Below are 24468 nucleotides of genomic sequence, written 5' to 3' on the forward strand. Positions count from 1 at the left end.
GAAACTTTTTACTGTGCATGCAAAACGTTTTTTATCCAACCCTAGTTATGTGATTTTGTAGGCTAGAGTTTTCCTTTCCAAAATGAAGTGACACTGTTGCTTGGGCAGAGATTACTCGGGACCGCTTCCATTTCTCCTAGAATAAGAACTGAAGTATCTTCCACCGTTAAACATCCAATAGCTATAGCTGGGTAGAGCTGGACTGGTTTTAAGCTAGTTTGCTGTCTTCTCCATACTTGATGCCTGTTCAGAAATTTGAAAACCAGCTCAAGACTGCTGAGTCTTCAAATTATTTTTATTATTTTTATTTGGATTTGAATAAAAGGGGAAATTAATTGTAGGTATGAAAGTAGTATTTTTTGCACTTCACACACCATCTTAAATGTCAGCAGGCAGGGATCATGGCAAAGGCAGAGTTTCAGAATTTTCACATTCTAAGTAGCTGTTTGACACCAGAATTTAAAAAATACTAAAGAAAATTCTCATCCAGAATGTAAAGATAGTATCTTAGTATAATGGATGCAACCATTTTAAATTATCTCAGTAAAACTTCAGTCACTAAAATTATGGGCAAAATAATTAAAACCTGCAATTTATTGTTGTCCCTTTTTCAGTTGGAATCTATATACTTGAAATTGCATATAAAATAATGCAGAACCTTTGTGCAGTTATTACTTTGCAGATATATGGGTGGCACAGTGGTTAGCATTGCCTCAAGGGACCTGGGTTCAATTCCGACTTCGGGTAGATGTATGTAATTTGCACATTCTCCTGTGTCTGCGTGGGTTTCTCCCAGGTTCTCCGGCTTCCTTCCACAGTCCAGAGATATGCAGGGTAGGCAGATTGGCCGTGATAAATTGTCCCTTAGGCTGGAGTTACGGGGCGGGGATTGGGCCCAGGTAGGGTGGTCTTTCAAAGTGTCAGTACAGACTCGATGGGCCGAATGGCCTCTTTCTGCTCTGGGGATTCTATGATAACGCAAGAAATAATCACACTTTTAAGGATTCAGATTAGTACATGGAGATAACTATTGATACTTTAAATTATTGCATAATTGTGCTAGCCAGTTCAATTTCCCAGAATCTCCTCTGTGGTTTGCTGTTTAAATGCCATAACCACTGTCTTTTACACAGTTTTGAAATTGAAGAAAACAATCTTCCTTTTGTGATATAGATATTTGCTTGCTGAAATGCTTTTGCTAAGCGATTTTGGTGTGGGCAGAGCAGCCTCAACTCTGACTGGGTCCCAGAATTTGTTGCCATTTGAGCCAAGGGGCGATTTGCCCCATGAAGCACTGCAATTTACCCCATGAAGCACTACAATTTATATGACAGTTTGAACATATCATTTGGCAGTATCTGTTACGTTCAGCAGTGGTGAGGATTTTATTCCTCAATAGTGCTGCACAGTCCTGAACCTGTTGAAACAAACCACCCCTTTTAATAGTTATGAGGCTGTAGTGTCATATTCTGCCTTGTTGTTCATTGCATTCTAAAACTGTGAATCTGGGGTAGCTGGATTTCATAAATAGGAAAGATGGGATCTGAAAAGTCCTTTCCATTTCTATGACCAGTTTGAAACTATGTAATCCAGTTAATGGAGGAGTATTAGGAAGAATATAAAATAAAATAGCTTGAGTTTAGCCCGTTTAAAACATAATCTGCCACTTGTTACTTTGAAGTGTACTGGTATCCCCCCCCCCCCCCCCCCCCCCCCCGAAATATAGTTCTTTATATTGGGATTGATGTTAGCTTTTTAGAAAAATTAGTGGTGTAGAACAAATGCACATGTTCTTCACTGATAACAAAAGTACACACATTCTTAGGACTCTGCCTCCATTCATGCAAAGATACTGCATGTGATGGTGTAATAGTTCCAATACTCATCAGTTTGACTTCAAATTAAGTCTGTCTTGTAAAATATATAATGTCGCAGCATGGACTCAATGCCCCTAGGGGGCTTCTGATATTGGACTGAGAAGACAGGGCCACGACTTTCGGTACTACGTGCCCTAATTATTATCTGGAGGGGTTATTAGAATATACTGGGGATCAATGTACCATTGGAAATCGCCTATTTGAAGGGTTCAAATGTTTTGATACAGGTAGGTTACAAATGATGAAAAAAAAATATATTCGCAATCTTAGCTAAATAAATCATTGCAATGATTTCTACCGTAAACTTGGAAGATGATAGGTGATACTGATACCTGTATGACAAATGCTACGAAGAATGTGTAAACGTTTAAGTGCATTTATGAAAACAGTTCGAATTATTCTGTTCCCTCCCATGGTTTCTTAAAAAAAAAGACAATAAGGCCTCTATCATGCCACACAAATAGACATTTGTACATAACACGTGGCGACAGAATGAATGGCTGCTTTAAACACGCTGACTAACACAATCCCGTCTATATCTGAATGCTGTCTCTAGGTCAAAGCCGTGGTTTCGCCTTCGTGGAGTTTAATCACTTGCAGGACGCAACAAGATGGATGGAAGCCAACCAGGTTGCTTCATCACAAGTCTAGATTTATTGAAAGGGGGAAGGATCAAGTGTTTTCCGCTGCAGAAAAGACCCAGAGGGACCAAATATTATCCTGTCCTTTCCCTCAAATATCAGTACTTCTTGATTACATTTGTAAAACAGACACAAGTTGTTATTTGGGTGTTTGTATTTTTGTGCTTTTGTGGCCATGAACCTGATAACTGCTTGCAGTAAAACAAACTAATAGTGGTTACTTGGTGCTCATTCTAATGGCCTCTGTCATATGGCACCTACCCCCAAGTACCTGTCTGTGAAATGCAACACTGCACCATTTAATTTGTTATGGAAAGATCCTTTAACATGTGGGAAAAATTGATGACCATCAAATGCCTGTTTTTTGGGTCTTTTCCTCTTCCATCTGCAAAGAATCTGGGGTGATGCATAGTTTCCAATGAAATGTCCAGTAATTGGCCATCTGTGCTGATTTTAGCTGGTCTAATTTCCAGGGATGTGACTTCTAGTTTCTCAGATTTCTATCTCAAGCAGGAGGTGGAACCTCAGAATCACGATAGTTCCCATGGCACCAGGGGAAATTAGACATTACTATTGTACCGTGTAACTATTTAATGACTATAAATTTGTAGATTCCACTCACTGTGGGCTGCACAAATGCCATACATGCATTGTTAATAGTTGTCTAAGGTATCTTAAAGTGCCTCAGTTTAGTTAAATAAATCCTATTACTTGATTGTTTAATCAGTTTACCCACCATCAGTTGATACGGTAAAGATGTGTTGGCTGCTACTGAAATGGAGCTTTATGCATGTGCTAATGAATTAGGATTAGACTGCAAATATTGTTGCTTATCGCTTGACTTGAAGGATGCGCTGTAATTGGCAACTTATTTGCCGATTCAGTATCTTTGTCAAGTGAAATGTCTAAGTTCCATACTTTTAAACGAGAGGCTGAAGGTTTTTGTGGAAATGTGCGCATCCTTGATTTTCTCAAGTGGTAAACAAATGTATATTTAAAAACCTTTCCCTTTGGAAAGAAGACTATAAAACAGTGCAGTACATAACATGCCCAATATTGTGAGATTGTTAACTCAAACATTCGTGATATTTTCTGTGAGAATCTCAGGATAACTTTTATCCTTGCAGATTAAGTGGGAAGAAAATATAGGAGGCAAGCAAAAGCCACAAGTAACTTTCATATAGCAAAGCAGAATCAACAGTTTGTCAGTTAAACCAGACTTGCTTAGATCTGCATCTAGGTAGAACAAATATCATCTGTATCCTTCATCTTCCAAGAGTTGAGACCCACTTTTCATCTTTGAAGTTAAATCATGACTTGATTACCTAGGTGACTAGATCGTCTGCATCCAGGAGATCTTTTTATATATTTGAGAGTAGTTTTCATCCCTTGTTTGGAGCCAGTGTGATCTGTGTTGACAAATTTGTGCTATATTGTGCAGATTGTGACTTGCCTTTTGTTTCCAGCAGCGTTGTCTCACCATTCTTGGAAAGTCCGTCTCGATGCATTACAGCACCAAGCCTTTTGAAGACTGGAGTTGCAACAAGGTAGTAAAAGTATATTTCTCATTGCAACCAATCTTTTATGCTTGCGATTGATTTTTTAAAAATCTCCTTGGTTAACGTAGCGATTCTGTATTTTACAGTGCCATTTGTTTGGAGCCAAGTTTAAGGTGTTGTGTGTTTGCCTGTAGTGCACCGTACTATAGATTAAGAGGGCACAAGTTTGAGATTCCAATTTCAGCACTGTTGCCCTCGAAGACCAGAGACGTTCCTTTTTTTTAAAAAAAAATAATAATTTAACGGTCCAATTGTTTATTTCCCATTATGGGGCAATTTAGTGTGGCCAATCCACCTAACTTGCACATCTTCGGGGTGTGGGGTGAGTTCCACGCAGACACGGAGAATGTGCAAACTCCACAAAGACATCGACCTAGGGCTGGGATTGAATCCGGGTCCTCTGCGCCGTAGGCAGCAGTGCTAACAACCGTGCCGCCTGACCAGAGATATTCCCACAGGCTCTGACAATTTTTTAAAAATATGTTTTTATTAGAGTTTTAAAAATTTTTACAGATATGCCAGAAACTTTCAAAACACAAACTGGTACAGTACAGAAAAATTATTTCTTCAAATATAAGAACAGAGAAAGACAGGATAATCTCAACTATGGTCCTTAACAACCGGTGCCTCTAATTACATAACTGATCAGAGTTGGGGCTTAAGTTGCAGAAGAGTGTTTGCGTGGGTTTCGCCCCCCCACAACCTAAAGATGTGCAATAAAGAGAGGATAAAGCCTTGCAAACATGGTAGAATGACATAACAAGATGCACACCTTTACGTACAGCAAAATCAACTTGCAACGAGGATCACTGAGGACCTTGCAGGAGCAGGTCCGACAGAGGAGCCTATACAGTTGGGAATGGAGTCCCAGACTGTGTCTGACTGTAATCTGACTTGGAAAGGACTACAGAAGTTATGAATTCCATAGGAATACAATCCATAACTATTTTCTGCCAATTTTGAATCGAAGTTCACTTCTCACTAAAGGAGTAGAGGAAATGTTATTTGCATATTCCCATGCACCAACCCATATTCTCCTCATCAAAGTTGGTTGCCGTTTCTCCCAATACTGCAAGGTAGTCAATATATTCTGACAGGATCAAGAATACAAGGTATCTTAACTTGCTAATTAACTGTTTAGGCCTCACAGGAGTCAGGATTTGTCAAGGTGCATAGTTGTCTTCATTTAAGAATAACATCGCTTAAGTTGCAGATACTTAGAAAAGGAGAGTCAATGTCATTTTGTTGACACAGCTACCCAAAGACTGATGAGAAGGCACCACTGAACATATCTCCCAGCCTGCAACTGTTTCTGTGTCTCCAAATATCAGAAACCTGGTCCATCAGGCCTGGTGGAAAGTCCAGGTTACCCTGAATGGGTGAAAGCTGGAGTCAGTTTAGATCTCCCTTCTAATTGATGGACCATCCTCCACACTGAGTGTTAATTATAGGAATCTCACTATAGGAATTCACTGTAAAATAGTAAGGCCTGTAAAGGATACACCGACTGGCCTCCTTCAATATCAAACCAAAATTGACATGGGCCCTTTCTAAGCAGTGCAATTCTACACAGCCATGATATCATCAGGGAGAGCCAACAAATCAAGTCCTACCTAATAGATGTAATCAACTGAAGAAAATTACCCTGTACAGTTGCTTAAAGAAAGGGGTCATTACAACACCCAGATAAGTAAACCCTGGGGGAATCTGGCATAGCTTCAGACTTGGTACATAGCTTCAGACTTGGTAAAATTCATCTGGTAATCGGAGAAAATGCAGAATCGTTATCTACCACATCAATAATGGCGGGAGCCGAGGAGTCCAGTTTCAATACAAACAGCAGTATATTGTCAGCATCCAGCGAGATCTTATGTTGGAACCCCCCGCTGCGCATCCAAAAACAAAAGGCTCCTGCCCCAAGGCTCTATAGCCAGTGAACAAGGGGGATAAGGGTCATCCCTGCCTAGTCCCTCCTGAGGCTAAAATTCTTAGATCTATAACCATAAACACTGCTGCCACAGGGCTATGATACAGCAGCTGTATCCGCCTAATAACCTAAATCTAGGCAACGTATAACCGAGTAGTTCCATTCCACCTGGCCACAAGCGTTCTCTGCGTCCAGGGAAATGACTAACCCACCCAACGCCTGCTTTTCAAAGACTGGATAATATCAGTTGTGAAATTCATACCCAAAACCATTCAGCCTAGAGTCTTGGCCCAGTTGGAGCTCCCTAATGGTCACAGCTGACGCCTTTTTAGAGTTGGGAGCATTTAGGACCCGCTATTGCTCCAATGCTATACGAAGCTCGGGGGAAGAAAATACGTGCTACATACTCCATACAATGCCAAACTGGCCTGTCTTGTATAACTCAGCATAAAAATCCCCGAATGTCTTATTAATGTCCACTGTTTTAATTTATTACCCCTGGAATCACGTACAGAAGAGATGACCCTCGAATTAGTCAAGAAAACCAAGTATTTACTCTATTTGTTACCAAACTCATACAATTTGTGTTATGAACTCCTCTCAGCCCGCTAGGTCAACAAGGAATCCAGCACCACCCAAACCATGTTAATCTAACTAAACTGCTGATTGGGGTTCCTCCCTTACTCCTGCTCCACTTCTGCCAATCTAATTTCCAACTGGCATTGACGTTTCACCATTCTACTCGTTTAGTTGGCTGTATAGGAAATAACCAACCCCTTTGCAAGTCTCCCACAAAATCTAGGGCATCACATCAGAAAGGGAGTTGACCTAGTGAAAAAGCTCAAACTCTGAGATATGTAGTAAACAAATTATCCCCAACCAATGGCCCATCAAATTGCCATGACCTAGTTTGGGTGGGGGCGGGAGGGAGGGCTTTGAGTTAAAACTCTAGAAAAATAAGAACATGGTCAGAGATCACAATACTACCTATAGTGCAAGAGGATACCGAATGTAGGATTGCTCTAAGTACAAAGAAGTAGTTAATTCTAGTATGACATTGATGAGCTGAGAAAAACGTGAATTCTTTATCTCTAGGACATGGTGTTCTCCACAGGTCTTAAGTACCTGCCTCCTCTCGAACCAACGGCAACACCCTTGCCTGAAGAAATGGGGGGATTTCTAGTTATTGGGAGCTTATCTACCAAGGGATTTAAGTGACAAAGTCCCCGCCCACAAAAGAATTAGCGGAGGCCAACTCCGCAAAGTCAATGAAGACTTCAGTAACAAACTCTGGGTGGGGAATGATTTGGAGGGCCACACTCAAATCATTATTGAGACAGGTTTTCCATATGTGAGACTCTTAACAACCATGCCACTCTTTTCTTTTTTTCCCCCCATCCCTCCCCAAAAATCCTGCACATCATTTTTCACCTAGAAGAACACTTTATTTTTTTTTAATTTAGAGTACCCAATTCATTTTTTCCAATTAAGGGGCAATTTAGCGTCGTCAATCCACCTATCCCGCACATCTTTGGGTTGTGGGGGCGAATCCCACGCAAACATGGGGAGAATGAGCAAACTCCACACTGACAGTGACCCAGAGTCGGGATCGACCCAGAGTCGGGATCGAACCTGGGACCTCGGCACCGTGAGGCAGCAATACTAACCACTGCACCAACGTGCTGCCCCCCAGAAGAAATATAGGATTGGATTTTCGTGCCACGTTAGGCGTGTACCAAAACACACCAGAGGCACCACAAAGTGCACAAGATAAAACAGGCATAATTCAATCCAGCTGCTTTTGAGTTGTTTTAAACTTCATCGAAGCTTCTGCTGTGTCCCCATCATTATGTCCTGGAAAAATTTGATCTTCGCCCCCTCAAGGAACCAGGTCCTGCCATGCCTTTCCTCGTGGAACCAGGTCCTGCCATGCCTTTCCTCGTGGAACCAGGTCCTGCCATGCCTTTCCTCGTGGAACCAGGTCCTGCCATGCCTTTCCTCGTGGAACCAGGTCCTGCCATGCCTTTCCTCGTGGAACCAGGTCCTGCCATGCCTTTCCTCGTGGAACCAGGTCCTGCCATGCCTTTCCTCGTGGAACCAGGTCCTGCCATGCCTTTCCTCGTGGAACCAGGTCCTGCCATGCCTTTCCTCGTGGAACCAGGTCCTGCCATGCCTTTCCTCCAAGACCTGGCGATCCATGAGGTTATGAAAGCAAATTATTATGGGCCTGGGACGACGATTGTCCCAAAGATGGGAGACGATGTGTCTTTCCATTTGCAAAGTTCAGCTCAAAGAGCAGTCCACCTCGCAAAAATTGAAAAATTGGGTTGGTGGGCGAAAATGTTGGTTGATTGTATTGAGGTTCGCGTTTCCCTGGGACACTATTTTTAGCCACGTCCCATTTTTAATCGGATCAAGCTGTTTAAAGAATTCAATCACAAAATATTACCCTTGCTTGGAAAATTGAGAATAAAGGAATGTAATCTTAAAATTAAAGCGTGCCAATTTAGAGGAAAATCAGGAATTTGTATAATAGATGGTAAAAGGCTGGAATTCTCTATCGTAAAGGCTGTAGATACTGGGACATCAGTAAGACTGGAGATTTTTGATTTTGAGGCTGTTGAAGTTCTAAGGCGTGAAATGGAGTTCACATCTACAATGTGTTAATGAGTTCTGAACAGCTTGAGGGGCTAAATAGCCTACTCTCCCTGTTTATTCTATGATTTTATCATTTCTGAACAGCTCGTAGGTGTATGCACAAAATTGTTTGTTTACTTGAATTTGGAATGTGCCTCATCAAATAGTCCAGTTGATATTGGAAAGTGGCCAGTTGAAAAAATATCCACAGAAAGAAGAGTTTTAGTGATTAACCGTGGCTGTATTTACACCTCGCCATGTTTTCCCTGTGGGAAGATCGGTGAGAGGTGTGCCATTGAGCTGTTGTTTACTCTGCCTCTTGAGGACCAGAGTTTTAATTAGGGAGAGTTGCAAGAGATCATCTGTTCTCTGATTGGCAGAAGACAAATGCCGTTGTCTGGAATTCAACAGTTGACTGCAACTGCATGGCTATTGATATTGGGAATGAAACATTTTCTGCATTTCAGCACCTGGATTTTAACCCCATCCAGGGTTGAATACAGAGGTATTGCATCATATTCATTGTCTTGGTATTGAACATTAATCCCCAAATTAACAATTTATTTTGTGCTTGTATCTGTATAACACTTCAGCTTATGCCCTGAATGATTTTACAGTCTATACCCACCAGAATGTGAGTTGAACAACCCCTGTCCTTTGTAACCCAAAATTAGACTTTAAACTTGTTTTAGGCAAGATGAAAATCCAGGCCACATTAAAACAGGCCATATTTTAACCAATTAAACAAATCTATCCTCTATTTCACAAATTTGAAATCTCAATGCCACTTATTTATACGTTGTGTCCTGTGCAAAGACAGCTTGGGTGCAAAATAATTTTTTGTGTGAAGTAATAAGAGTACTTTTGCGTTGTATATTCCAGTGCTATAAACCTTTCCCCTTTTTATGCAGTGTGGAGTGACTAACTTCAAGCGACGAGAGAGATGCTTTAAATGTGATGCTCAGAAGCCTGGTAAGTCAGGTGGAGTGTTTTCCAGAAAGTACGGTGAGCGGGTTTAGTTCAGATGCTTGATGGGTCCCATGGTGGCCATTGTCGTAGGCTCAAAGTCTGCATTTTTTGGTTACAGTTTCCATCTCCGCTGTAGAGAAACTATTGGGTTGGGGAAATCAAGAGGGTAGAATCATTCATTCTCATAATTCCCCTTTATCACTGAACCAATACTGAATTAGGTGTCTAGGTCATTAGTAAGATTCTCTGTCCATCCACAGAAACCTTTGGGTGTGCAATATCATTTCAGTTAAAATCTTTAAAATGATAATTTAATTGCAAGCAAACAAATTTAACTTTATCCCTTTTTTTTTAGCATGAAAGGATACCTCCATCTCAATGGATTCGCGATTGCTATTGGATCTTGCACTCTTCCTCCACCTCAATTATTTCATAATTTGTGATGACTTGTGTTTCTCAATTTGTTCCAGAAACTGAAGAAGAGCAAGTTCGTGTACAAGGCGAACCGTTTATGTCTGACTATGCAAACGACAGTAAGTTCTTCAGAGTTCTGAAAACCCTTTGATTCCTTTCTGCTAAACTTATTGTGGCCTTTTGGTTATTTCATTTTTATTTCTCCCCTGAGATGTACCTTTACGTCTTGTTGATCTGATTAGTGTCTGATCCAGTCTTGGTTTGCTTGTCTGCAAAATATTTTTTAAACCCCAGTGTCATATTTTCTGCTTATGCATGTTGAGTTGTGCAAGATTTCAAACTCTAGTCTTCAGGGTATGTTTTAAAAAATAATATTTGGCTTATTCTCAGCAGGGCCTTGCTCAAATTAGATTTTTAAAGTTGAGGATTTTCAATTTATATGAAAATTAGAATCCGCCCTTGTCAAAAAAATGAAGTCAATTAGAACGGAGAACAAAAGTTCTTGTTTCTGTGATTCAGTTGCTGGACTTTTCTCATTATAGTAGTCCCCCGTTATAACGCGGGTGTTGGGGTCCAAGACAGCCACCCGCGTTGCATCCGAGCCGCGGATATCCACGATGGACGTTTTTTGGCTCTGCAACTTTTTTTGGACCGGAAGCATTGGATAAAACCTTCGATCAGAGTTCTGATAAGAACTTACTTTAGTTGACTGCAGAATTATTACATTATGCTACCATAAGTTAAATATAAGTTAAAGTAAGAAAGTAGCACGTCTAAATTTATTTAAAAATCTATGCATGCGCTTCCCATTGTGAGTCTACGGGGGTCTGATCTCTCCCCCCGCCCCCCGTAGACTCACAATGGGAAGCACATGCATAGATTTTTAAATAAATTTAGAAGTGCTACTTTCTTTCTTTAACTTATATTTAACTTATGGTAAGTTATTGCGCTGTGAAGCAATTGTGCTATCCACAATGCTACCGTGCTGCCCTTCAAGTAACAAAAATATAACCGTGTATAGTTGAGTGTTCTATTTCTAAAATGAGTGCATTTACTGTGTCCATCTTTTAGTTTTGTTTGCTCAAGCTGTGTTGTCAGCAGGTTGTAATGTTTTCCACTGTAACCATCTGCTGTCTCTATCAAACAATACCAATTGGGTGTTGCACACAGTAGAGCTTTTGCTGCACTGTAGTGATCTTGTAACTTAACTCTATCCTCAGCAGAATACCTTTACTGTACAAGCTTGATTAATTTATCCACTACCCATTTCTGAGTCTCAATGTCCGTGTCCAGTAAAGGGAGGTATAGGGCTCTGGGGTTATTCTTAACTGGCTGCCACTCTGTATTTCATAATGTTTAGAACCTTTTGTTGGTTTTATTTGTTCACCAATATTCTGCCAATAACTAATTTTAATTGTAAATTATAAATATGATGTAACAATGAAACCATATTAATTGACTCTGCATTTCAAAGCTACCATTGTATTCTAATAAAAGTCATTTTAATTCTCAACAGCCATTATTTTAAGAAATATAGGTCCACACACGCCGATGGAATCTATCCTGAGTGCATTGGCTCCATATGCTGTACTGTCTGCTGCAAATGTCAGGTTGATCAAGGACAAACAGACCCAATTAAACCGGGGATTTGCCTTTGTTCAGCTGGATTCATCTTTTGTAAGTTTTTTGTTTTCCTTTTTTGTGATTATTAACAAAATGTGATTGTTTCCATGGCATAATTGTAACTGAGAGACTGCAGCAAATGTTGTTAAAAAGCACTGTAATCAGTTCTTTGCTTTATGAATATTTTATAATATATCTACTTCTTGACCAAGCTTTTAGTCATGTGGCTCAGTGTCATATTTTACAATCTCTGAAGCATCTTGGTCCAGTAAAGGCACTTTAAGTTGTTTTTAAATATAAATAAAACTAGGAAGAGCAGAGGGAATCATGATCATTTGTAACTTTGACCAATAAATCTCAAAGTTATGCTACAGCTAATTGGGTGGAGGATTTTAGAGGGCACAAGGTTGCTCAAAGGCTTTGGGAACAGGTTTGTTGATGACGGGTTCATTGAGAATACAGTACGTTGCTTTTTTAATAGATTCCATTGAAATTTAAGAGAAAAGAGTTAACGTTTTGAGTCCGATGACTTTGTCAAAGCTTTGACAAAGAGTCATCGGACCCAAAACGTTAGCTCTTTTCTCTCCCGACAGATGCTGCCAGACCTGCTGAGATTTTCCAGCATTTTCTCTTTCGTTTCAGATTCCAGCATCCGCAGTAATTTGCTTTTATCCATGGAAATTTGAGCTCCCATCCGAGTTTGTGTAACAGAAATGTTGCCTAATTAAATGCAAAATGGAATACTTTATCTGTCATCTACCTACTCTTTGGGGTATTGCCTTGGCACCAACCATTGAGTTTATTATCATAGTGGATTAAAAGGCCACTGTAGAATATTTAGTAGGTTAGTATGCTTCATGGGCATATAGCTTGAGAACCACCAGGTGGATGAGCACCATTGAGCGTGGAAATGTTTTAAAAGGCTGCCACAGAATGCATTCTTTAAAACTAATTTTTTCTCCCCCCCTCTGCAGGAAGCTTCTCATCTTATTCAGATACTGCTTGCGTTACAGCCTCCGTTAAACATTGATGGTCGGACCATTAATGTTGATTTTGCCAAATCTTTAAAGAAGTAGGTTGTCTCCATTTTAAGTTTGGCTAGACTATTGTGTTCAATGTACCTGCTGAGCTTTAAGATATCTTGCATTTTAACACTTTTTATATCGTGCAGCTCCTAAGCATCATCCCTCAGGTTTTTGGTATGTGGTGGGCTATCCCAAACCCTTCCAACTATGTCACTTTGAACTGATTAACCATTGACGTGACCCAAAGTCAACTCTAATTTTGTTTCTTGCTTTCCCATATGCATGACTCCATGAACACTGTACATAGCAAGTTTATAATTTATCCACTTTGGTTGGCACTAGTCCAGAAGTGTGGCTACAGTGGAGCCCTCAACTCACTGGCAAATATTATGTTCCAATTTAGTAATGCCAAGTACTGCTGCAGTGGGCTGTGCTTCCTTGTTTTGATTATACCCACCTACTACCCCAGTATTCATTGTTATTGACTCCCTGTTTATAATTCAGTTTTTCAAATCATGAAATAGCCACAAGAACTTTGACCGAGAGTTGAAAATTTTCAGGCTAACGTGGTTTAAAGTGTAAAAGGGTGCAAGTGATATTGTTGCACCTAAAGAAATTAGCTGTGGGCATTGTGTACAAGCTTTCCCATCTAAGTAAAATATAAACTAATTTCTCCTGTATTCATTCTGAAGCACTCAACAATCCACAATTAACTGTTTATCTTAGGGACCATATCCTTTCTGATGGTAATAAGATCAGTTCGTCAACTGTTGCGATCACAGCAATAGCTGCAGCCCAATGGTCGTCAAGCCAGGTAACAACTTTTATGTGGTTTCCCTGTGTGAATCTGCACTGCTCATTTAGTAAATTAATGTGACAACAACAGCTCAAGTATTTTTAATTTGATTTACACTAGCTTACTGAAGTTTGTGCTCTTGGTCTGATGATATTTGTGACTTACATTATGTGGGTAGAATTTTCCTACATTCGTCATAAATGTGAACTGGTGTAAAGAACTATAGGCTGCGGTAACTTCCGGTGTGCATCATGAAGTCAGTGAGCACACAGAGGCAGCTCCTGCCTACGGTTGCAGAAAAGAACTTTTTTTTGGGCAGCACGGGTTGGAATTTCGATGAAAAGGTGTGGGTGAATGTTTAAGGAGTATTTTCCCCCAGGAATAGGATGTTTCTTGGTTATCAGACCCTCAGAAACAGTGCAAGATTTGTCTGAACAGCAACAAACAAAAGCCTCTGCAAGCATGCTAGCGGGGGAAGGGCCAGCTTATAGGTCTCAAGCTGACCTGAGGGGCTTTATGAAAGCTGAATTCTAGCAGCAGAGGGAAGAACTGTGAAAAGATCTCACCAGGGCCATTGAAGAAGCGGAGACGGACTTCCGGTAGGGGTGATGCGGAGCTAAGCCGCACGTTCAGTGGCTCCCACTATTTTCGGACTTTGGGGCTCTTTTAAGGGCTCGTAGTGGTGCTGTTTGGAATTTTCCCCGTGTAGGAACACTCCCTCTCAGATCTCCACCGGTGGATGGCCTGGACTAGGAGTGGAGCGGTTAGAAAACCGGCTTTGCAGTTGTGGCTAAGCCGCACCGCAGCTCCCGCTACTGAAGGACTTTTGGGCCGATTTGAGGGTCCCAAACGGCGCTGTCGCACCGAATCCCGGTGGGGGAAGGTGTCTAGAGGAGCATTCCCCATAATTTATGGTGCTCACCCAGAGTGGGGCAAAGGAAAAGGCTGCAGCAGCTCCACAAGAAAAGCGGGGGAAGAAGGACAAAATGGCGGCCCGCGGAACACCCGAGGACTGGTGGAAGTGGGCGCAGGAGCAGCAAGCTGCTCTTCTGCGCTGTTTTGCGGAGCTGAAGGCTGAGTTGCTGGACTCGCTGAATGCGACTACCAACAAGCTGCTTGGAGCTCAGGCGGCCCAGGAGGTGTCTATCCGGGAGTTGCCTGCTGAGAGGGAGGAGGAGGCCGTGGTCCTCGTGGGGAAAGTGGAGTTGCACGAGGCACTTCACAAAAAGTGGCAAGACCTCTTGGAGGAGCTGGACGTTCGCACGAGGCAAAATAATTTGAGGATCCTGGGCCTGGCGGAGGGGCTGGAGGGGTCGGATCTCCCGTGGTACGTGACCACGATGTTGAGCTCGTTGATGGGAGCGGGGTCCTTCCATTTGCCCCTGGAGCTTGAGGGAGCTCACAGAATGCTGGCCAGGAGGCCTAAGGCAAATGAACCCCTGCGGGCGGTGCTGGTGCGGTTCCATCGATTTAGTGACCGGGAGTGTGTGCTGCGCTGGGCCAAGAAAGAGAGGAGCAGCAAGTGGGAGAATTCGGTAGTACGAATCTACCAGGACTGGAGTGCGGAGGTGGCAAAGCGGAGGGCCGGGTTCAACTGGACGAAGGCGGTGCTGCATGCCAAGCAGGTCAGATTTGGAATGCTGCAGCCTGCGCGTCTGTGGGTGACATATAAGGACCGGCACCACTACTTCGAGTCCCCGGAGGAGGCGTGGGCCTTTGTACAGGCGGAGAAACTGGACTCGAACTAGGATCTGGGGACACACTATGGCCGTTGCTGTTCTTCAATTTTGACAGGTGTTATTTTTATGCTGCTTTTCTTTTTGCTCTGTTTCCGGGTGGGTTTGTCTGTTGGGTATGGGTGTGGGGTATGTGGGGAACGTTGGGGGTATGTGCTTTATATGTTCTCTTCTGTACGGGGCTGGGGGTTGGGGTGAAACTGGATTTTGAGGAGCTGCGTCGGAAGGGTGGGGTGTGGCAGTGTGAAAGCGTGGGCTTTCCTCTGGTTGTCCGCGCTGCAGGGCAGGGGGGGGGGGGGTGGAGCTGGAGGTGGGGGCGTGGCCTCTACTGGTTTTCTTTCCTGCGCTGAAGCGGTGCCAAGGTGTGGCAAGGCAAGAGGGGGATGACCCCATGCCGGGAGGAGATGGGTTTTGGCAGGAGCTGCCGGGTCAGCAGAAGTCAGCTGACTCACGGAAGTTGCATGGAGGGTGCGTCGCGGCTAGGTAGGGTCCTAGCCTGGGGGGGGTGGGGGGGGATACTGGGTTGCTGCTGGAATGGCCAGGAAGGAGCTGGCGTGGGCCGGGGGGTAGAGGAGAGGCGCTATCGCCATGGGGAACGGGTCAGGCGGGGCGAGCTGGCCTGGTGCGAGCAGTCGATAAGCTATGGCTAGCTGGCGGAGGAGAGGGGCAGGTTGCTCTCTGATTCGGCTGATTACCTGGAACGTGAGGGGGCTGAATGGGCCGGTTAAGAGAACCAGGGTATTTTCTCATCTGAAGGGGCTGAACGCGGACGTGGCTATGCTCCAGGAGACCCACTTGAAGGTGGCGGACCAGGTTCGTCTGAGGAAGGGGTGGGTGGGGCAGGTTTTTCACTCAGGATTGGACACAAAGAACCGGGGGGGTGGCGATCCTGGTGGGGAAGAGGGTGGCGTTCGAGGCGGCTGAGGTGGTGTCGGACAAGGAGGGCAGATATATTATGGTGAAGGGTAGGCTGCAGGGAGAGAAGGTGGTGCTGGTTAATGTATATGCCCCGAATTGGGATGATGCCGGCTTCATGAGGCGCTTGTTGGGCCGCATTCTGGACCTGGAGGCAGGGGGCCTGATCATGGGGGGAGACTTTAACACAGTGCTGGATCCCCCACTGGACAGGTCCAGTTCAAGGACGGGTAGGAGACCGGCGGCGGCCAGAGTGCTGAGGGGGTTTATGGACCAGATGGGAGGGGTGGATCCCTGGAGGTTTGGGAGGCCGAGAGCGCGGGAGTATTCCTTTTTCTCCCATGTCCATAGGGTCTATTCCCGAATAGATTTTTTCATCCTGAGCAGGGGATTGATCCCGAAGGTGCAGGATGCAGAGTATTCGGCCATAGCGATCTCAGACCATGCTCCGCACTGGGTTGATCTGGAGATGGGGGAGGCGCGGGACCAGCGCCCGCTCTGGCGCCTGGATGTGGGGCTGCTGGCTGATGAGGAGGTGTGTAGGAGGGTCCGGGGAAGTATTGAGGGGTATCTTGATACCGATGATACGGGGGAGGTCCGGGTGGGGATGGTCTGGGAGGCTCTGAAAGCAGTGATCCGGGGGGAGCTGATCTCCACCCGGGCCCATAGGGAAAGGAGGGAGAGGAAGGAGAGGGAGAGACTGGTGGGGGAGCTCCTGGATGTGGACAGGAGATACACGGAGGCACCGGAGGAGGGGTTGCTGGGGGAACGGCGCAGTTTGCAGGCCAAATTTGACTTGTTGACCACCAGAAAGGCGGAGACACAGTGGAGGAGGTCGCAGGGCACGGTATACGAGTATGGGGAGAAGGCGAGCAGGATGTTGGCGCATCAGCTCCGCAGGCGAGATGCGGCTAGGGAAATTGGTGGAGTGACGGATAGGGGTGGGAATGTAGTGCAGAAGGGGACAGAAGTAAATGGGGTCTTTAGGGACTTCTACGAGGAACTGTACCGGTCAGAACCTCCGATGGGGAGAGGGGGGATGGAGAGCTTCATGAACAGGCTACGGTTCCCAAGGGTTCAAGAGGAGCTGGTAGAGGGGCTGGGGGCGCCGATAGAGTTGGAGGAGCTAGTCAGGGGGATTGGACAAATGCAGTCAGGTAAGGCGCCGGACGGGTTCCCGGTGGAATTTTATAAAAAGTTGGTGCGAGCTTTCAATGAGGCATGGGAGAGGGGGGCTTTGCCCCCGACGATGTCGCGGGCACTGATCTCTCTGATCCTAAAGCAGGATAAGGACCCCTTGCAGTGTGGATCATACAGGCCTATCTCGCTCCTCAATGTTGACGCTAAGTTGCTGGCGAAGATCCTGGCCACCAGGATAGAGGACTGTGTGTCAGGGGTGATACACGAGGATCAGACAGGATTTGTCAAGGGACGGCAGCTCAACACGAATGTGTGGAGACTGCTAAATGTTATTATGATGCCGGCAGTGGAGGGGGAGGCGGAGATAGTGGTGTCGCTGGATGCGGAGAAAGCGTTTGATAGAGTTGAGTGGGGGTACCTGTGGGAGGTGCTGGAGCGGTTCGGATTCGGGGAGGGATTCATCAAATGGGTGAGGCTGCTCTACGTGGCTCCGATGGCGAGTGTAGTTACAAATGGAAGGAGATCGGAGTATTTTAGGCTCTACCGTGGGACCAGGCAGGGGTGTCCCCTGTCCCCCTTGCTCTTTGCACTGGCGATTGAACCTTTGGCTATGGCGTTGAGGGAGTCAGGGAGATGGAGGGGTCTGGGGTGGGGAGGAACATTGTGTATCGCTGTATGCGGACGACCTGCTGTTGTATGTGGCGGATCCAGAAGGGGGAATGCCGGGGGTGATGGAGCTGTTAGCGGAATTTGGGGGCTTCTCGGGCTATAAGTTAAATTTAGGCAAGAGTGAGGTATTTGTAGTACACCCGGGTGATCCGGAGGAGGGAATTGGGAGACTCCCATTTAAGAGGGCAGTGAAGAGTTTCAGATACCTGGGGGTGCAGGTGGCCAGGAGTTGGGGGACTGTCCATAAGCTTAATTTTACCAGGCTGGTGGAGCAGATGGAAGAGGAATTTAAAAGGTGGGACATGGTGCCGCTATCGTTGGCGGGTAGAGTGCAGTCCGTCAAAATGACGGTTCTCCCGAGGTTCTTGTTCCTTTTTCAGTGTTTGCCCATCTTTATCCCTAGGGCCTTTTTTAGAAGGGTTATGAGCAGCATCATGAGCTTTGTTTGGGCGCATGGGACCCCGAGGGTGAAGAGGGTCTTCTTGGAGCGGGGTAGAGATGGGGGGGGGGGGGGGGCGTTACCCAATCTCTCGGGGTATTATTGGGCGGCCAATGTGTCGATGGTGCGCAAGTGGGTAATGTAGGGGGAGGGGACAGCAAGGAAACGGATGGAGAGGGCGTCCTGTGGAGATACAAGCCTGGGGGCCCTGGTAACGGCGCCGTGGCCGCTCCCTCCTACGAGGTATACCACGAGTCCGGTGGTGGTGGCTACCCTCAAGATTTGGGGACAGTGGAGGCGACATAGGGGAGAAGTGGGGGGCTCGATGGAGGCTCCGTTAAGGGGGAACCATAGGTTCGTCCCCGGGAACATTGATGGGGGATTTCAGGGTTGGTACAGAGCGGGCATCAGACAGCTGAGGGACCTGTTTATTGATGGGAGGTTTGCGAGCCTGGGGGAGTTGTAGGAGAAATTTGGGCTCCCCCCGGGGAACATGTTCAGGTATCTGCAGGTAAAGGCATTTGCTAGGCGGCAGTTGGAGGGATTCCCTTCGCTTCCCGCGAGGGGGGTGAGCGACAGGGTGCTTTCGGGGGTCTGGGTCGGAGAGGGGAAGATATCTGATATCTACAAGGTTATGCAGGAGGCGGAGGAGGCATCAGTAGATGAGCTGAAAGCTAAGTGGGAGGGGGAACTGGGGGAACAGATCGAAGACGGGACATGGGCTGATTCCCTGGAGAGGGTTAATTCTTCCTCCTCGTGTGCGCGGCTTAGCCTCATCCAATTCAAGGTGCTGCACCGGGCCCACATGACTGGGACGAGGATGAGTCGGTTCTTTGGGGTGAAGACAGGTGTGTCAGGTGCTCGGGGAGTCCAGCGAACCATGCCCATATGTTCTGGGCATGCCTGGCGCTGGAGGAGTTCTGGAAGGGGTTGGCGAGGACAGTGTCGAGGGTGGTGGGATCCAGGGTCAAGCCAGGATGGGGACTCGCGATTTTTGGGGTTGGGGTGGAGCTGGGAGTGCAGGAGGCGAAAGAGGCCGGTGTGCTGGCCTTTGCATCCCTAGTAGCCCGGCGAAGGATCTTGCTACAATGGAAGGATGCGAGGCCCCCAAGCGTGGAGACCTGGATCAATGACATGGCGGGTTTCATTAAGCTAGAGAAGGTCAAATTCGCCCTGAGAGGGTCGGTACAAGGGTTCTTTAGGCGGTGGCAACCTTTTCTCGACTTTCTGGCTCAACGATAGGGTACGGGGACAGTAGCAGCAGCAAACCCGGGGGAGGGGGAGGGAAAAGGTGGGGGGCGGGGGCGGACAATGACTATGTTTGTTTATTTAATTTAAATTTATTTTGAAGTTCTTTTGTTGTTCGTTGGGGTTGGGGGGGTGGGGGATGGGATACATGCGTCGATACGGTCTGGGGGTGGTACGGTTATTTTGTTGCATTTCATTGTCGTTATGTTTTATATTTTCTGTAAAAAATTCCAATAAAAATTATATTTTTTTAAAAAAGAACTAATAGGCTGCATCTTTTCCAGTTTCACCTGCTTTTCTGCTGAGTTTTAACCCTGTTATGATCCTGTTGATATAACTGGGCGGGAAGATTCCAGATAACACGTGGAGAAACAGTTACCGCACCACTAATTAGTTCTAACAACAAGATAAAAACATGTATTAAACGTGACAAGTTGGATTATTAAACTATACTCCTTTTCTCGCGCTCTCTCTCTCTCTCTCTCTCCTCTCTTTTTCTCTCTCTCTCTTTCTCCCCCCCCCCCCCCCCCCCCCCCCCCCCCCCCAGTTTAACAACGCAGATTTATAGATGAACATGGATTACAAATTACATCTTGGCTACAACGGTCTCATTAACAAAAAGTCCCATTTAAGCAACCAAGAAGATTGTGGTCAAATGCATACTCTGCTCTGAACCCAAGTTACTGTGTGTGGATTTCTCCTCGGAGTTTCCCCAGATGATTGTCACGTGATCGTTTCCAAACTTCAATCCAAAGAACATACTTTAAAATCCTCTCTTAGCAGTTTGCATTCTGAAATTCAGACTTGGTTTTCCCAATGACACCTTAAAATGAATCTTCTCTCTATTTTTGACAGCTATACCAACCCCATTAGGATTTCTTTGTTTTGACTGTTGTGCAAACAGGTCAAAATTGCTTTAATTCTCGTTTCTCAGACTGCATTAAAATGACATTAATATAATCTTTTATTGTCACCTGTAGGCTTACTTGAACACTGCAATTAAGTTACTGTGAAAAGCCCCTAGTCGCCACATTCCGGAACATGTTCGGGTACACGGAAAATTCAGAATTCTCAGCCAGTACGGGAATTGAACCCGTGCTGCTCGCCTGGTTCTGCATTACAAACCAACTGTCTAGACCACTAAGCTAAACCAGCTCTACCATTTAAATGTTTTATCTACCTGCTCTCTGCTGTTCGACTTTAAACATAGTAACAATTGCAATAACTAGATTTATTTATTTATTTTAAATTTAAAGTGCCCAATTGTTTTTTCCCCCAAATTAAGGGGCAATTTGGCATGACCAATCCACCTACCTTGCACATCTCTGGATTGTGGGTGTGAGACCCACTCAGACATGGGAAGAATATGCAAACTCTACAGTGACTCGGTGCCGGGATCGAACCCGAGTCCTCAGTGCTGTGATGCAGCAGTGCTAATCACTCTGCTATGCAGTAACTAGATTTAGTCTTCCTTGAATTCTTCTGAACAATACCGTGGTCCATGTTCTCTTAACTTCAGGTGTCTTACTCATTCTTTCTGTCCCAATTCCCTGGTTATCTGGATTGTATCTTGTTCCTTCGGAAGCTTGCATCTTTGCCGCTCCCTTGACCTGTCTAGCTTCTTCTGGCTAAGTTGAGAGCTGTTCGCTCAGTTGCTCAGCAACACCCACATTCTTATTTCTTATTTATTCTTCATGACATTGCCCTCCCAAAGCACAATGGAGACACAGTTTGAACTTAACAAACCTCCACAGATATGTTCAGCATGAATCTAACGATGTGTTTTGCTATTCCAGGCACAGAAACATTTAAATTAAACCCGCTTAATACTATACCTTCTAATTTTACCAATACAAATATAAATCCCTTAAAACTAACTTTATTTTCATAACCTATACTGGAGCTGTAGTTCCAAGGGCACAGTACCCTTTCATTTTGTGGCCGAGGTTTAATTTAGCTGCACCTGATCCGCTTCTCATCTTGATCGATAAGTGACAGGATAGTGGATGGGAATTAAATATTGACTTTTTTTCACCCAAAGATTTTTTAATTAATTGTTGCAGGTACAGCAAGGATCAGAAGATGGAAACATTGACTACAGCTATTTCCAGCCTGGACAGGATGGCTACAATCAATATGATCAAGTATGTACAAGAAGAGGGGATATTGAAATGTCCTAATTCTAGGCTTTTTGAGGCTAATATAAAATTTATGTATGACTTCAGTAGTAAGATATTATAAAAAGTTGTAATAAGTCTGTCCTTTTGCCATTTTGATGATTTGCGTTCCATGCAAAACGGCTCTTTTTGTGCAGCGTTTCACACCTCGTGTTTCAAAATACTTCATGTGCAGTGGACAAATATTTTGGGGTGGCATGACTTTCATTTAATTTTGGTGTGATCACTGGCACTGAAGGCTGCAGTCCTGCTCGAGTATTGCACTGAAAACAAACAATTGAGTAAACTGCATGAATGCTGTGAAAATATTCTGTGTAGATTTCCTGATTCTCCATCAAATTGGTCTCCGCAAATGTAACCAAATGTATTTGCAACACATGTTAATGGCTGGACATTTCTAAGCATAATTTACTATTGAATGGAACAAATTGGGAAATATCAGTAGTGGAATTTTCGTAAACCCCGCTGGATGTTTTTCTGTGAAAAAGGTGCAATTGTTGCACTGAAAGGCGAGTTCAATAATGTTTAGTCAAAGCAAAAGCCATGATGTTTTTATTTTTGTATCATTTAGGTGTCCTATGCACAAGATTATGGACAGCAAAGTGGCTCTGCAGATTCCACTCAACAAGGATTAGCAGTCTACCAGGCTCCTGCAGTAATCTCAGGTGGAACTACTGTTTTTCCCTATCTGCGGAATATTTTATTGATGGCTTTCTATTTACCTGCGCTCTCTGCAACAATGCCCTTGAATGTGCCAGATTAACATTGCGCAACTTTTGTTTTCAGTTTCCCTTGTTCCTTGTGAGAAATTGCCTAGCCTCCACTTAGTGTTTCTCCACACTTGAAACTGGAGAATGGTCTGGTTTGATATGGATACAAACTTGAGGCTTACCGCTTTGGAGGAAGAACATTGATACTACACTGTGCTGTCCCATCCATTAAGATTGCTAGTGTTGCAGAGTTGAATAAATGTTGCTGCCCAGACTTTGGAGCTCTTTTTGTTTCATATTTACTATTTCTTTTGCCCTTTTTTTTCTCACTGGACCATCTTGCAATTTATTCGTCATTCAATGTTTTAGCATTTTTTTTGCTCCTACCGTCTGTGTTGTATGCTGTATTTCTCAGCAACTTTATTTTTTGATTATTGAATTGCCATTCAGTTCCAATATCGGGCGGCATGTTAGCACAGTGGTTAGCATTGTTGCTTCACAGCGCCAGGGTTACAGGTTCAATTCCTGCTTGGGTCACTGTCTGTGCGGAGTCTGCACATCCTCCCCGTGTCTGCATGGGTTTCCTCTGGGTGCTCCGGTTTCCTCCCACAGGTCCCGAAAGACGTGCTTGTTAGGTAAATTGGACATTCTGAATTCTCCTGTGTACCCGAACAGGCGCCGGAGTGTGACAACTAGGGGATTTTCACAGTAACTTCATTGAGGTGTTGCTGTAAGCCTACTTGTGACAAGTATAACGATTATTTATTTATTATCTCCCTTTCCCACTGTGGAAAGTTTTCTCGCTCACTAACAACCATGAACATGGTTAAACTCTACCTCCATTAGAATGAAATTGAGCAAAACCCTGGTTAAGGAAGAGACCTGGACAATGTACTTGCACCTCTGAAATATGTTTGGTCATGTGGGACTGCAGCATTTCTGATAGAGCTTTTGGTCTCCTGTTGATGCAATTGGACAATGCTTAATCACCTAGTTCCTCAGTAGGTTTCTAAATTCACTTTTTCTTCTTGACAGCCCCTCCCACAGTTGCTAAACCTGCAACAATTTCCCACGATGGTCAGCCCTACCAGCCGCAGACACAATCTGAGGTATGTTAAAAGTTTCTTGTATTCTCCTGTTTTATGGGTATTTGAAATTACTGTACACCAGGAAATAAAAAAGTACTCTTCAGTTCACCCAATCAATCCCAAAAGTGATTTAGTGATCCCGTTCGAACCGCCTTGACAAATTCTTGTTTTTTAGTGTTGTGCTCTCAATTTTCCTTCCCTCCAGCCTTCCTTGACCAAAGGGTACCCAGTTGCTGCTTTTTATGCACGATGGCTGTGGGAATTTGGCTGTCATACTAGCTGCTCACATCATGGGTGTTGTTTATAGTATTGATTCTGTAACTTGATACTTTTAAAACTAGATAAATGTTTTTCAGGCACATCAAGCAGGTCAGTCGCAGAATGCAGATACCACTCCACCAAATGGTTCTTCTGATTTGAAGGATTCAAGTTATCGTGAGTACCTGCCCAGATTTTACTAAGAACTTTGGGTTTATTGGAGTACTTTTTATTTAGCTGCTGAGTCATGCTGTTTTTCTGTTCCAGCTGTACCAGATGTGTCCACTTATCAATATGACGAATCATCAGGATTTTACTATGATGCACAGACTGGATTCTACTATGACCCAAATTCCCAGGTACATATATATTGAGCAAAGCAGCAAACATTGCTTGAACTGTTCTGATTCCTTAGAACATGAGACTTGATGACTTGAGTGCCGCAAATGTGCAATGGGTTAAACAAGACACTGCAATGAAATTAACAGCAGCACAATTCTGAGAAAGCTACGATTTAATAAATTGACCTAAGTTGAAGTTAACTTTTTAATTCTGTGGGCCTAAGTATTTCAGGTTCCCATTACCAGTTTTCAGCTCAAACTATGACTATGAAACTAGTC

The 24468-nt window shown here is 44.4% G+C and overlaps 1 protein-coding gene across 4 annotated transcripts in view; it reads left to right on the forward strand.

The window, feature by feature from the left end:
* LOC119973853 (RNA-binding protein 5-like) overlaps window positions 1-24468 on the forward strand; it is a 60555-nt gene that overhangs the window by 10151 nt on the left and 25936 nt on the right. Inside the window, exons 4-15 of one of the 4 annotated variants that reach the window (XM_038812338.1) lie at window positions 2434-2507; window positions 3985-4065; window positions 9553-9613; window positions 10081-10143; window positions 11541-11701; window positions 12622-12719; window positions 13399-13486; window positions 21679-21759; window positions 22364-22457; window positions 23538-23611; window positions 23947-24025; window positions 24116-24207. In XM_038812338.1, the coding sequence (XP_038668266.1) occupies window positions 2434-2507; window positions 3985-4065; window positions 9553-9613; window positions 10081-10143; window positions 11541-11701; window positions 12622-12719; window positions 13399-13486; window positions 21679-21759; window positions 22364-22457; window positions 23538-23611; window positions 23947-24025; window positions 24116-24207 (1046 nt within the window). The remainder of the gene's footprint in view (window positions 1-2433; window positions 2508-3984; window positions 4066-9552; window positions 9614-10080; window positions 10144-11540; window positions 11702-12621; window positions 12720-13398; window positions 13487-21678; window positions 21760-22363; window positions 22458-23537; window positions 23612-23946; window positions 24026-24115; window positions 24208-24468) is intronic. The other 3 variants (XM_038812339.1, XM_038812340.1, XM_038812341.1) reach the window with 3 other exon arrangements.

The sequence above is a fragment of the Scyliorhinus canicula genome, chromosome 11 (assembly GCF_902713615.1).
Source record: "Scyliorhinus canicula chromosome 11, sScyCan1.1, whole genome shotgun sequence".
NCBI classification, from domain to species: domain Eukaryota; kingdom Metazoa; phylum Chordata; class Chondrichthyes; order Carcharhiniformes; family Scyliorhinidae; genus Scyliorhinus; species Scyliorhinus canicula.